Raw genomic sequence first — 14,259 nt, 5'->3', positions numbered from 1 at the left:
TGTTTCCTTTAATAGGTATGCAGATGAGGCGAAGAGAGAATTGGATGTGGTTTATGAAATGGCTGAAGTTACTTCTCTGGTTTCTGGGGTGACTGTAAATAATTTGTAAATAGCCTTATGGGACCTATGAAAAAAATACCCTCTCAAGATCTATTAATCAAAAGTCAAGAAGTATGCTGCAACATATGCAGCATGGTTAAAGTAGCTGAACTAAAGAAAAAACTAAAGGCGACATAAGAGCAACGGACCCTGAGGAAGCCATAAAGGCAGATGGACATCCAGTTGGTCAGCAGTTTCTCCACGGTGGACTCAGTGCGGCGCAGCAGCAGTTTGGGCTGAGCGTTGCTGTTCTGCAGAGTCAGAGCCCGGAGCAGAGTCTTCATGACCTCCGTCAGGTACGACAAGTTGTTGTGGAGCGCGACGGTCAGTAAGGAAGCCAACACACACCTGGAGGAGAGGAGATGAAGGTGAGGAGACAAAAGGAGATGAGGACAATATAAACGATGCAAGTTATAACATATCAACGAAGAGGAAGGAGAGAATAGAACAATAAGTTGAAGAGGATAATCGATGAATAGGAAAGAGGGTGCAAAGAACAATATAAGAAGGAAAAAGAAACAGTTTGATGCAGTCAACAGTTTGTTAATGTGTCAATTAGTAGACAGAAAATTATTCTGCAGTTATTTTAAAAGTAAATGCACTCATTTCGAAGCAAAAATACCAAACACTATCTGGTTTCAGCTTCTCAAATGACAGGATCTAGGAAACACTGGAGGAGACCATGATCGGAAGAAATAGATCAATAAAAGAGAAGAATCAAAAACTTAAACTAAAAGACAATGAAATAGAGAACAAAAACAAAGTAAGTAATGGTAGTAATAGACCAGAGTAAAGGACAGCAGATCAGACGAGTTTGTCCAAGACCTACAGCTGCCTTTGACTACACTTCAGACCTCTGTTGCGCAATACTCCATGCAAAAGCTAATCGCACACAGCAAAACTCCACAAACTGACTTGTCTTTGATGGTGAAGCTCTTCTGCTCTTCTAGAGCGTGCACCATAGATGTGAGAAAGAGCTGGTCCTGGAGCAGCCTGGACAAGCACTGGCAACATTCGTCGAGCTGAACCTTCACGGCGTCCTGATTTCAGGTCAGATACAGCAACACATCACTGACAGAGTTACAAAGTGGGACCAACATCAACCACAGCTGGCGTCAGACCTTACCTGACCAATGTCTTTGATGCACAATGCCATCAAAGACTCCCTCTGAAATATGACAGTAAACACAAAAAGGTGCCTTTGTTAATCTGGCAACAATGTTATATATACATAAATTATATTTGATATTTGACATTTCACTGCAACAGTTTTTATAATCTTTTTTTGCCATCTCCATTGTACCTCTGGAAAAAAGATTCTGGAGGCAAAGTGCTTGTAGTCCAGGAAAGGAATTGCTCCAACATTTTCCATCAGGTCAGCTTTCTCTGTCTGCAGATCCACAAAACCTGAGGAAGGCAGTTAAATGAGGATGATTTTATGGACTACAGACCTGTGTGACTACAACCTGGAACGTCTCGGCAAAACAGTGCCAAACAGATACATATTTCTCTTTGTGTCAGCGAAAAAAGTTAAATTGTGAAGCAAGCATCAGTTCGCAGGTCAAAGGTAAAAAAAAAGGAAGTGAGAATGTGACTCAGACTGTACTGGTGCTGCAAATTACTAACTGTTCTTACACCTCAGTGGGCCAAAAGCAACAAATGAGGCCCTGCGTGAGGGTCAGTGTGTATGACAATATTTAACATCAACCGTGTATCTGCGACAAGTACGACCCCAGAAAAGGGAACGAGTTCAGGCATTTCACTTCATAAAAAGAAACTGCCTGCGTGTGTTGAGTTATCTGAAGACAGGACCGTGAAGTGGAACAACACAGGGCCAGTGTATGATAAGGTTGAGCCATTTGTCATGAACAATCAGACACAGTAACTACCATTTGTAACGGCCATGCTAGCAGCTCGGTGAAGCTGCAGTTAGGCACAGCGGTACAATGCCAACAAGCTGATGTTTAGCAGGTATAATGTTTACCATGTTCATCATCATCATAGTTTGGCGTTACAGCATGCTAACATTCACATATCGGCAATGCAAACTAAATACAGCTGAGGCTGATGGAATGTTTTGCATAAACCAAAGTAATGGATACCAGGTGATTGTGCTAGATGAAAAGCTAAAAGAGAACTCCACAAATTAAGCACTGCACTATAGAGTTTAAAACCTTGTCTAAGCCCAGTGCCTACAACCCCCACAATGTTTTTTTTTACTTTCAAACGTGTCGTCTTCAGCCCCAAACGCCACCGACTCAAGAGACATAACTTGATGCAATGTATCAGATTTCAAAAAGCTCCCTCTGGAAACACAAGGCTTTGTACAACTTTAAAAATAAAACAATTTAAAAAAGGTATTATATGCCAGAATTTCCTAAACAAACAATGTATAGACTGATACAAACATAATGAACGTCTGTACCACGTTTCTCGGTAATCCATTCAATAGTTGTTGAGACATTTCACAAAAAGATGTGTAAATAAAATATTAACGCTTGAGTGAAAGTCAGAGGATCACCAGTCAGTAGGACTCCTCCTCTGGGAACCATGAATGTACAACATGCATTGACAATCTAATAGACATTGCCATCCAAAGAGAGACAACGCAACGGTGGATAAAAAACATCGCAAATCTATGCCCCTTACTCTTTAATGGAGATTTGTCATGCCCTCGACTGTCAGTGTTGGACATTTTTTAATAGTGGCGATACGATACCCGAGTTTTAGTTCAGATACCACCCAATATCTTAGGTATTTACACAAAAATGTGAGCGTTTGTGGACTATACGGACGTCTAGTAGCGAAGTAGATTCTGCTACTGGAGTGGCTTCAAAAGACTGACCTTGTCTAATGTCATTCCTGATGTCGAGCTCCAGGTCTTCCATACGCTTGTTCATCTTAGCCGTGAGCTTCTTCTGCTGGCTTCGGTAGAAGATCACCACCGCTGAGAACAGAACCAAGCAGACAGAGGTCATGTATCTAATTTAATTAGAACATCGTCTTCCAGGGCAAAGCTTGAACTGTATGTGCTTTTGAGGCTGCTAGTAGACCAAAATGGGTCAAATCATCCAAGCCCTCTTTGTGCTCTTACCGACAATAATGCAGGGTATCAGCAGAAGGGCAAGAAGCAGGTACAGCTGCAATGAAGATCGGGCGTTCAGTTTTACCGTCTTGTCTCCATACCGGATCTGTAAAAAAAAAAAAGCGACAATCACACTGTATTTGAAAGGAATCTTACAAATGCATGTTTACTACTTTGTTTAAGTAACTGGAAACAGATACACTTCTGAAGACATTGGTTGTATCAGGTAGCACATAGTCCTGTTGAAACTTTTATCAGAATACAATTACTATTTTATTTCTCTATAGTATGACTAACATATTTACCATTAAGTGCTGAAATTTGGTGTTGGGTGTCTGTTGAATCTCACAGATGAAAAAGTCTGTCTCATTACTGCTTTCTTTGGCTTCCATGATGCAGGGGTATTGTTTTCCTCCCTCAACGCCCCACACCGACAACTCTAACAGGCTCATCTCCAGTTTGTCTGCCTTTTTCTGAAATGACAACAGAGACAGATTTCAACTTTTATGTATCCATTTTCTTATATGTGTGCATGTGTGCTAAAAAGTATGCATTACCTGTAAGGTGATGCGGACGTCGTCCCCGGTCCTCGTGGATGTGAAGCTAGTGAACTCGGGGTCTGGATAGTACTTTAATGTTGTGGAGCAGTTCAAGGTTTCATTCGCTACTTTCAGAAACACAGAGCTGCTCAACATCTTTTTGTCCGCTGCAGGTGTGTCATAAGTGAAATTCTGCCAAGAATAAAACAATGTGTTATATACAGGTATAGAGTATAATGCTACTGGAATGCAGCATGATTATTATGTAACATGACATACAGTGGGACAGTCTACTGGCCCACCTGATCGTTTCGCTTTCTGGGAGCTCTGACGTCCTGCAGGTTGTGGCTGTGTACGACCCCTTCACAAAACTCCAGGTGGGACCCCACAAGTGTGACCTCCCTCCTCCCACTATCGGAGACAGAGCAGCAACCAATCAGACAGGAAGATGTTTGATTGTGCTGCAGGGATGACAGATCTTTGGAGGCCAATAACAGTTGATAGAGCAACTCAATAGTTTTCTAATTGCTGCAGCATTCTAAACCAGACAAAGCGTTTTCTTTCTGCAACTGACTAAAATGATGGTGAAAAGACATCTGTGGCTACCACCTTCATGTAGGTGTTACCCACGTATGAGAACATACATTTAAATCTCTTATTGTGGCTCCTGGGAGCTTTAGTGTTCACTACAGCCTCCAATAGGATTGGAAGAAAAAAACATATATGTAAAATAAAACACAATTTAAGTTCAAATATTACATTACAAAGGTGTAGCTTACATAGAGGAACAGCTGGGAAGTATTCAAAAACATTAGGATGCATCCTCAGTGGATCATAAATACTACAAATTTAATTTAAAACAATTTAATAAACTAGTTCCTTCAAGAATTTGAAAAGAAAAGAGCAAATTGAAAGCTGTGCATACTTACTAGTGGGTATGAATGACAAACAACCATCAAGGAAACTGTACTGGTATCACTTTGGCTGGGTGGGGAAATGATAACATAGAGGAAAAGCTATTCCTGGGATTATTAGATTTTTTTATGTGTATGCACATTATTTTATTTTTTTTAGCGTAACAAGCAACAGTGTAAAAATACATTAGCGGCACTTTCAGCTGCTGCAACTAAAAAAAGGAAGCGGTGCAATGGTGAAAGACATTGCTTTTGGGAAGTGCCCTCAACTGCAAACGGTTGCTCACTTACTATCAATGTTTCCTAGAATAAGTCAGTGAGTTAGTGAAGCACTGGAGGCAGATCCCTAAATAGCCAAGTTTTCACTGCCCTTTTTGATATTTTTGTAGACAGTGCTGTCTAGAGCATTTGTAATTGCCAAAGTATAAAATTAAGTAGTCAAATTAGTTATGATAACTATGGCCTAGAATACAATGTGTTTTCTTCTTTAAAAAAATTTATTAATACCACATTTCCTGTCAACCCCGTGTGGCCTGATAAGAGAGAAAGAAGTAACCACGATAAACATGGTAACACACACACACACACACACACACACACACACACACACACACACACACACACACACACACACACACACAGACCTGATCCAGCTGCAGCTTGGTACAATGTTGGTGCAGGAGGGGGATGACCGGTAGGTGATTGTAGATTTGCCATGGCAACTACCGTCTGGGAGGAGAACACATACGTTGACCGTGCCTTTATTATCGGTACTGGGAATGTGGAACGTTAGGTTCACTCCAACGTTGTTCCAAACAGGAGACCTGAGAGGGGAAACCAGTAAGCAAGACTTTGAGAACATAATGACAACTATATTATGCAGCAGCTGCACCATTGACAAAAGGGTTTCTGACTTGCTGCAACACAAAACTAAAGAGTATAATAAGCATGTTTGAACCATGACGTAAGCCTCATTGATGTAGAAGTACTTAATAACCTCAGACTAAATCTCCTTTATTGTTTCTGTGGAGCAGAGCCACATCATACAACAAAACCCCAGTCAGACTTAATGAACGAGCAGTGTACAGAGTATTGACTAGACAATAGCGTCAACTTGTCTAATGGGTGGAAGTTCCCGATGCAGTAATAATTGCTATCTTTGAATTGTAATTTAAAGTGAAAGCATAATTTTAGCCACATGTAAACTGACTCACTCTTGTGGAGTGCAGTCCATGTCCGCCTGGATCCTCACTCTAGTGACGTCACTGAGGTTGGAACCCGACAACACTGCATGGTCTCTGCCGTAGAAAGACACGACACTGGGAGTGATGGAGGAGATCTCTGGCTTCTGACAGTAAAACACACACACATATAATCAGCACTGATGTTTTAACCTCTACTGAACGTGAATGAGCTGAGCATCAGAGGAAGAACGTGTGTCAGAATTAAGGTTCAGACTCACAAAAAAGTTAATCCCTGACTCCATCCTTTGGCAAATGTTGTCCTGCAGGAGGAAGTGAGGGGAAGAAATGAAGCAGGTTCACATGACATACACAGTAAAGGTTCTAGTGGATTCAGGACCTGGAAATAATACGTTAGAAAGCAGCTTGCGTGAGTTACATTTCAACAAGTATAATGCCGTCTTATTGACATGTTGCATGTGTTTGACGTGCAGAAATAGAAAAGAGTGAGTTTGGTCGTCACAGGGAAGTTGCCATCTTTGCAAAGTGTCTTAACTCGGAGCAACTCTGAGCAGACAGCAGGGCGGTGAGGAAGTTGGTGACTAGCTCGCTAAGATCAGCTCACAAGACACAACATGAAATCTAGATTGTTTTGTGCTAGAAGGCGTTTCATTTTGTAGCTTTTGATCGTAGCTGGCCGGCTCACCTTGCTGCCTCTTTGTTCCAATCCAGGCTCAGTAAATAAGTGAATTTCCCAAAACACACGACAATTTCTTGAACATATAGATTCAAAAAATAATGTAATCCCTGAAATTCAGAGAGTATTACATTTTGATATAATAAAACTAAAAGACATAAAGCGATACTATATGCTATAATAATTATAGCAGAATGAACTCATTTCCTGTAAATTTGTTGTCAAATGTAGCCAACATGAATTTGTTGAAAGTCCAAAAAAGTTAAGTTTCTTCTTAACTAGTAACAACAAATATCATAATATAATTTTATCCAGTCATAGTCTTCAATCTAACAAATAGCTCAAAATGAATGCGGTCTTGATGCATTGGTGTTCAAATGTAGCACTGGGAAACACAGATGACGTTAGATAAATACATAAAAACATAATAATTACATCCTTCACTCCTCCTTTTGCCCAGGAACAGACGTTTTTGCTCCAGCCACATCCAGCCTCGATACACTGCCGACACCTGAAGAGAAAGCAATTGTTATCGCTTACTGTTGTTAATAAAACTTTAACCACAATGATTGTTGTTTTTTGTTCTCATACTTCTGCCTTTCAGTCTCTTTATGCCGTTTAATGTCTAATTCCATCTCTTGTTAGTGAATGAGGCTTTACTGCTCGACTTTTCATCTCAAACATTAGCTGCTCCCCAATATCAAATATACGTAGGTACAGGACTTAGATTGACATTTTTCAGATGACATTTGGGACTTTGCTCGTAATAAAATACACTCCCTTCCCCGACAAGAAAACATTTTGCCCAAATCCAAACAGGGGATGCTTGCCATCACCTCCTTAATGGCTCTACAAGCTATACAATTAAAATGGAGATATGCAGCCCCCCCTCTCTCATTCCTACTGGATTGGGGATACCCTTTAAAAACGAAGACATTATTTAATAAACTTAACTTAATAGCATACCCAAACTAAAAAGGATGCATCTCTGCAAACACAAGGTCTATTCGAATAGTTTTGGTGTTAAAATAAACAGTAACTTGTGAGATATTGTTCAGATGTGTTAATACCACTATATACAGTATGTTACTGGTTAAGAGTATGTGAAGATGGCACACACCACAAATTAAAGGTTTCAGGTTCGCCTAAAAAATAAGGCCCTTTCAGGATGATCATCTAATTGGAATGATGACCAGGCCTCTTCCAGTGATTGCACAATATGTGAACAGTCTCTCTGCAAAGTTTTACTTTGAACATTTTTTAGTTTTTAGTAAAGAAAGTTTAGGCCAAACTTTTAGTTTTAGCAAGTAGCAAACTATATATTTCACCTGTATATCACTATTGGTGTTCAACTAACACTCTACAAAAGGTCTAAACAAGTTCTACAGAAGGAGTGCGCAACACGAGCTAAAGCAGCTGTTGTGCGTCATTCTGCGTCATGCAGATGTTCTCCTCCATGGCCACTTAAGATTACGTCACGTGAGTTAATTCGGCAATGCATTGATCGATTTATGAAAATGAACTATCCCTTTAATCGTTAGAGCCAATAGAATCGAGCTGTAAAATGCAAAAGAAGATTGACAGCACTTTGAGCCAACGGGCATTAAAAAGGCGTCGTCATTGGGTTCAGAACCGCCCCTCACAACTTCTGCGACGATTTGAATGAGACAAAGCATATCAGTTGAACATGAATCATTGTGGATTTACCGGGAAAAAATCATATTCTTCATTTTATCATCAAAGGTAAGAAGGATTCGCTCACCGTAAAGCAATACAGCTATTTCTGTTGCTGGTGTTCGTTGGTGCATAAATTGCTGAAACTTTGATGTAGAGTGATTTGAGAGACAGATATGAAAGCTGTGATGAAGCAGCTAGCTTATTGTCGACTCACCTAATTAGGGGACCCTCGGTTTCAAGTGTGGGGTGCTATGTTTAAAACTAGTTCAATGTTTATTCCATTTGTATATTACATATTTGTTTGTATTGGGTTTGTTTTCCCGTTTTGTAACTTTCATATACAGTCTTTTTGGTCATCATAATATGTGGCGTAATATGAGTTTGTGTGTGAAGCTTCAAGTTGTATGCATGTATGTGTCTTATGTCAGCTGGAAGCCCAAGGTCACAAAATGTCAAAAATGTCTATTTGTACTAATCCACAATGGTTCTTAATAAACCTGGGAGAGAATGACAGTATGAGGCTTTGCAGGAACAATGTTTTTTACCCAACAGAATGTGGACAGACACGCTCCAATTATGTTTTCTATACCTGGGAGCTGATCATTTCATCAGTGATGCATCTGACTAACGATGTACTTACAGGACAGACGTTGGTGGTCCCTTGATGTCAGAGCAGTTGGACAGCTTCAGTTGTTCCCTCAATTCTGTCGTCCCAAGTCTCAATTTAACTGTGACAGGCAGGCCTGTCGGGTGAGAAGAGTACAGTGAGCGTCACCGTCTTGCTCATAATGATGTAACAATATATGTATTGTTCACTTTTTCACCTTGCAGGACTCTTGTGACAGTGTGAAAGTTATTGATCACCAGGTATATAATTCACTGGATTATTATATGCATAAGTCACTGACCTTCAGCAGGAAGTGTGCTATTTGAAAGGACGCAGCTGCATTGTGGGAACTGTGGAGGAGGGCTTTGCGGGCTACAAAGCTCACTGAAACTGGAGAATTGACAGGCGAAGTTAGACCGAGCCTCCTGGCCCACAGTGAGATGTGTCTGGATGTCGAGTGTGATCTGAGAAAAGATGGATTAGAGTGTTTAAAAGGAGAAATATGTGACACAAATGAATAAAGTTGAAAGCTTGTGGTGATCTGGACCTGGCCGGCGCCGTCCTTTGCTACTTTGTAGGAAACCATTTTCGGTTGAGAATCATCAGGAACGGATATCCAGTCTGAATCTTGGCAGTCATCTTCAAACGTGCAACTAGTAAGAGAAACAATATGTTTTAACCGAGTTTATGATTGTTTGAAGGTGTCAAGTGCAGATGTTGTTTCCCTGACCTTCTTTTGGATCCACACCAGACGCAGTATGGATCCTGTGCAGACCAACAGTCCTGCACACTAGTGTGTGAGCTGCACTTAGACACGGGTACGCGCTTCATCTACAACCAAACACAAACAACACTTAGAAAGGATGGCTTACATAAATGCATTGTGAATGCATCATCTCTCTGTGTTCACCACAGCCATAGTGATATGTGCAATGCACCTACCGTGTTTTGTAATGGTACAAAGTACACATGTTTAAGATCCACTTGATCCAGAAGCATTTTGGGAAACACTTGGCGGTCGTCATTGGCCCTGTAGAGCACCCTGGGACAGGTGGTCTGATAGTTCTTGTCCACAGCAAGCTGACAACAAGAATGCATCTTTGTTAAGTTTCTGACTGAGCAACTGTGCTGGTAAATATTAAAAGCTTATGGTTTAGTTGGCTTCGCCGAATAGGTAACCTGGAGGATTGTTACGACCAGATGCTCAGCATCATAATATTGCATTCTTTGTTCTTGTCTTACATTTTATGTTTTTCACAGTGAGCTTCAAACTGGCTTATTTACTTGGCTCTCTTAATGTGCCTTTTTTCACAGCAGACCGTTTAACTTGTCATAGTTGGAACTTCCTTATTATCTACAAATAGTACAACTATAGATACAGTCTGCCAACAACCTTTGCATGTATGACTCTGAACTAACACAAAAAAAATTATCTGCTGCTGCAATCGATGGCTGTGACGATTCAGTCGAGGTAGAGTTGCATTTACTGGTGAGTCTGTGCTTCAGATTTCTCTGACATGTCATTCCACTCTTAAACCATTGATGTCTTTGAGTCTTAATAGGGACACTGTGTTGCCCTCTGACTCCAGCAAGAGCTCACAGCAGCACAGAAGAAAAGGTGTTTCTGTCATAATGTTCACATCATGTCACAGTTTACCAATACACAGGATGGGATTACATGTGGTGCTGCCCTGTGTTCCTGTTCAAGCACAAATGTCATGGTGTCTCCCTCTTCAGCCTCTGACCCACTAGTGTATATGCTGGAATTTGGCAAGAGCATAAACCACGACTTCTGTTCAGCCTTTGGAAACCTACTGTAAATCTGTCTCACAACAAGGTAAACCGGCGGAAATATTTAAATGATATTATTCAATTAAACTGATATCTCTTTCTTTTGGTGGGCCTTTCTTTAAGGTAGCTAAAATACATGTTGCTGCTTCCCCCATCCTCAGCAGTACATTGATTTGCTTTCATGCTGGTACTACCGTCTGCTCCTCCAAACTGGGGCCCGTACCTGCTGTCATCTATTGTAATAATAAATAAATACCTCATACAAACCCACTTCAAACAATCCCTTTTAGGTAAAACTGCCTTTAACTCGTCCTACCCTCTGAGTGTTTGGCCTATGAACTGTGAGGAAATTAATCTTTGATGTGAGGAGGAACAGGACTGAGAGTAGTATGTTATTGGGGTCAATAAGACACTTTCCCTTCTCCACTTAATCCTATTCAGTACATATCCATACTATCCTGACAGTGAACCTAATCTCCCACCACATGATGTGTTGCATAAGATTTGATTTTAGAATAAGAACGGGCTGCTGTTGAACAGCCATATACTGAGCATGATGATGATGATGATTATGGGAAGCTCTTGTTTTTGTTGATTTTAGTTTTCTGTTGAAAGAGTATACTTGTGCTTAATTTAAGAACATTAAAATAATTAATAGAACCAAATACGGCTGAACAACCAAAAGGATGCATAGGTTCTGTGTTTGTTCTAATTATTTAGAGGTCTACCCCTCACACATATCATCACACTATCATCTTTAACAACAAAAAGTCACAACTTGTCAGGTGTCTGCCCTATGTGTTACTTTTGCTTGCGAATCAAAAGCCATTCTTCTGTTTGGCCTCAGCTGCATAGCTGAGAAAAATACACTGAGGCGTTTTATGAAAACTGTAGAAAGTAAACTCAGCATGAAAGAGCCTATTGTGTCTAGCAGAGGGTTACTGTGGAGTGCTTCCTGTTTAATTCTTTAATCATGTGAGTGAGTTTGTATTAGGTCGCTCTGCAGCATTTCATTTGTTGTATCAAGGAGATGGAAAGAAGACAGAGGATGATGTGATGGAGAAGTGACAGTGAGAGCCAGACGGGGGTGACAGGAAGCTGGTCGTCATTTCACTAAACCGAATGCAAGAAATTGGACATCAATTTTCACGCCCCACTAAGACTGAAATAATTTGTCAACTTTAATCACATTATTGTTCCGATCAAAAGTTGTAATTGAAACAGCGTCTGTCTTCCAATAGAGCGTCGCCCTCCTTCCTATCATTAAATAAACACGATCGGTTTCTGTAACATTAATGTATAGATAACTAATACAATACATCTGAGAACATTTGATGCACAAGTACTAATTTGAAATGAGTATTTATACACACCTTAATAAGCTGCCCATCTCCTGTCCCGATAAAGAAAACCATCCAGGCCTTCTGTCTCACTGCCAGAACAGAGGTCATGTAGTTCTGCCTAAAGAGCACGGCCTTCGGCTTCAGGGTCTTTGGTTGAGAAACAAACAAACACACTGATTATCAGATTAGGATCCAACAGGTATTCATGGCTTCCTGAAGTAGTGTGGAGGGCAGTTGAAATAGCTTGATGACTCAAAACTCAATTAGGTGCATTCCTGGGCGATTGTGACTGATAATAAATCATGTTCATTCATATTTTAATTTCTCAGGTCATTGTGCCTTTTTGTAAGCTGCAACAAGAACGCTCTGGCATACGCATTAAATATCATCAGCAAAAGAAAAAGAAGATAATATATGTGGACACACACATCCCATTGAATATGATCTATCGTCATGTGCAGTCTTGTCTATCATGACTGAAGCCCCAGTACACCCAGCTTATTTGCTTACCATAAGCAATGCCTAATTATAAAAAAAAATTTTTTTTATTCAGACACATTTCGAGAAAATGTAAATCAATCACTTAATAAAAAATGCTAAACACACAATTTGTAATTTTTGTATTCCCCTTATTCCAACAACAAAACTCGCTGGATCCAGTGAGTGATACTACACCTTGTTCACAGCGTCTCAGTGCTGTGTACACACAGTATGCTCTGGAATGAATATTCATGTCGGCGAGTGTGCAGTGACAATAAGTGACATTTTAATTATTTTGCAACCATCTCTATAGCAACCAACGCCCTAAGAGCCTCATGAACGGACTTCTCACCTTTTTGATTAAAGTTTTTCTTGTTTAATCAGCCCTCAAGATTACCGTCACCAGCAGACACGATTATACTTTGATGTACTTTAACCTTATTTCTGTGGTAATTCACACGCAAACATTTAAAGGGAAACACTTCAATCATGTGAATAATGAGGTAATTAAGTCTCAAATAATTTCATTGATTTCACTCTCAAAGCACTTTGTAAACTTATTATAATATGAAGTATACATATTCATATTAGTAGTAGCTCAGCTGGTATGATGTCTTTATGACCCATAGGTATGGACATACTGAGTCCTAACATTAGATTGTTTTCACGTAGAGTGGAAGACGTAGTCAGTGCGGGAAAAGAGCCCATGATTCTAGTCGTGTAACTTTATTTAAAAACATTCATTCACTACAACCTGTTGATCTGCAATTGTCTTCTCGGGGGTGCAGACACTGCAGAAGTCTGGATCTGCATCAGCGACTCCGCTGAGATCCGGACTGATGTCAAACAGCACCAGCTGGGTGTTGGCTTGTCCTCCGTCCACACTGAACACGCCGCTCCACAGCACCGGCGGCCCACCTGGGATCACCGCGGAGGCGAGGAGTCTGCTGCCTTCCCCGCCGCCAGAGAGACGAAGGGTTGCGCCCCGCAGAGACTGGAGAGTCTCCTTTTTGTTTTTTTTACCCTCGAGCCAAATGAGACGGACTTTGTTGATCTTGTCACTTGAGGGCAGGTTGGAGAAAAGATAAATGTTTAAATTGATCTGAAATCCATCCACAAACTCAGCTTTGCCTACGATTTGTTTGATTGAAGAGGTAGTGAAGTCTCCATTTAAAGAAAATATAGATCCTTCTTGATTCTCATTCGTGTTGTGAAGCTTCACCGCTTCAGTTATGAAGGAGCAGCTGCTCTTTGGGGGATCATATTGCTGATTGGCAGTCAGAATATAAGTCTCGTTTTTTTTCTGCTCCACATCCACCAGGAACCCGATGGACGCGCTGCTGGTCCACGGAGACCCCACCAGGATGTGCTCCCTGTAGAGCACATTTGAAATGTTCTTCAGGTCCAACACTTCGCAGTAACCGCACTCTATCACTCCGCAGCTGATCAGAGACTGATCCCCAACCAGCGGCAACAAAATGTTGACGCGTAAAGTTGCGTTCCGCTTCTCCGTCTCACCGAACCGGGTAAAGTTCGCATCGTTGATTTGATGCCCACCCGTCAAGACCCCCCTCTGAGTCAGACTCTGGACCAGAGTCAGGTCGTGGCTCAGCTGGTACAGCCTCTCCTCTGTCGCGACGTAAACCGCGTTGGTGGCCGCGGCGAAGTGCCGGATGTCTCCTTCAAAAAGGAAGCCTCCGTTCTCCTCCAGGCACCGACCCGGTTCTCCCCAGAGAACGAGCAGCAGACCCGGCAGCAGGATCATCTTCTGGCGGCGCAACACTCACACGCTGACGCTCTTCATGGCGCGCGCTGCTCTCCTCCAGTGAAAGGAGAAGTGCTAAAA

At 41.2% G+C, this 14,259-nt stretch overlaps 1 protein-coding gene across 2 annotated transcripts in view; it reads right to left on the bottom strand.

Moving 5' to 3' along the window:
* Nucleotides 1-14,259, bottom strand: part of plxnc1 (plexin C1) — a 27,533-nt gene extending 13,274 nt beyond the window's left edge. For both annotated transcript variants that reach the window (XR_004608958.1, XM_034525934.1), the window contains exons 1-20: nucleotides 13,168-14,259; nucleotides 11,964-12,080; nucleotides 9,742-9,879; nucleotides 9,530-9,630; nucleotides 9,347-9,452; nucleotides 9,101-9,263; nucleotides 8,833-8,935; nucleotides 6,951-7,026; nucleotides 6,100-6,141; nucleotides 5,852-5,985; nucleotides 5,282-5,461; nucleotides 4,026-4,134; nucleotides 3,742-3,915; nucleotides 3,490-3,657; nucleotides 3,194-3,290; nucleotides 2,945-3,046; nucleotides 1,403-1,506; nucleotides 1,226-1,267; nucleotides 1,015-1,139; nucleotides 249-447 (exon numbers count right to left, since the gene is read on the bottom strand). Coding sequence is in view for 1 of the 2 variants with exons in the window: in XM_034525934.1 (XP_034381825.1) it covers nucleotides 249-447; nucleotides 1,015-1,139; nucleotides 1,226-1,267; nucleotides 1,403-1,506; nucleotides 2,945-3,046; nucleotides 3,194-3,290; nucleotides 3,490-3,657; nucleotides 3,742-3,915; nucleotides 4,026-4,134; nucleotides 5,282-5,461; nucleotides 5,852-5,985; nucleotides 6,100-6,141; nucleotides 6,951-7,026; nucleotides 8,833-8,935; nucleotides 9,101-9,263; nucleotides 9,347-9,452; nucleotides 9,530-9,630; nucleotides 9,742-9,879; nucleotides 11,964-12,080; nucleotides 13,168-14,178 (3,291 nt within the window). In the remaining variant the exon portion in view is untranslated. The remainder of the gene's footprint in view (nucleotides 1-248; nucleotides 448-1,014; nucleotides 1,140-1,225; nucleotides 1,268-1,402; nucleotides 1,507-2,944; nucleotides 3,047-3,193; nucleotides 3,291-3,489; nucleotides 3,658-3,741; nucleotides 3,916-4,025; nucleotides 4,135-5,281; nucleotides 5,462-5,851; nucleotides 5,986-6,099; nucleotides 6,142-6,950; nucleotides 7,027-8,832; nucleotides 8,936-9,100; nucleotides 9,264-9,346; nucleotides 9,453-9,529; nucleotides 9,631-9,741; nucleotides 9,880-11,963; nucleotides 12,081-13,167) is intronic.

This window comes from Cyclopterus lumpus, chromosome 23 (assembly GCF_009769545.1).
Source record: "Cyclopterus lumpus isolate fCycLum1 chromosome 23, fCycLum1.pri, whole genome shotgun sequence".
Lineage (NCBI taxonomy): Eukaryota > Metazoa > Chordata > Actinopteri > Perciformes > Cyclopteridae > Cyclopterus > Cyclopterus lumpus.
This window is presented reverse-complemented; position numbering and strand designations above follow the sequence as displayed.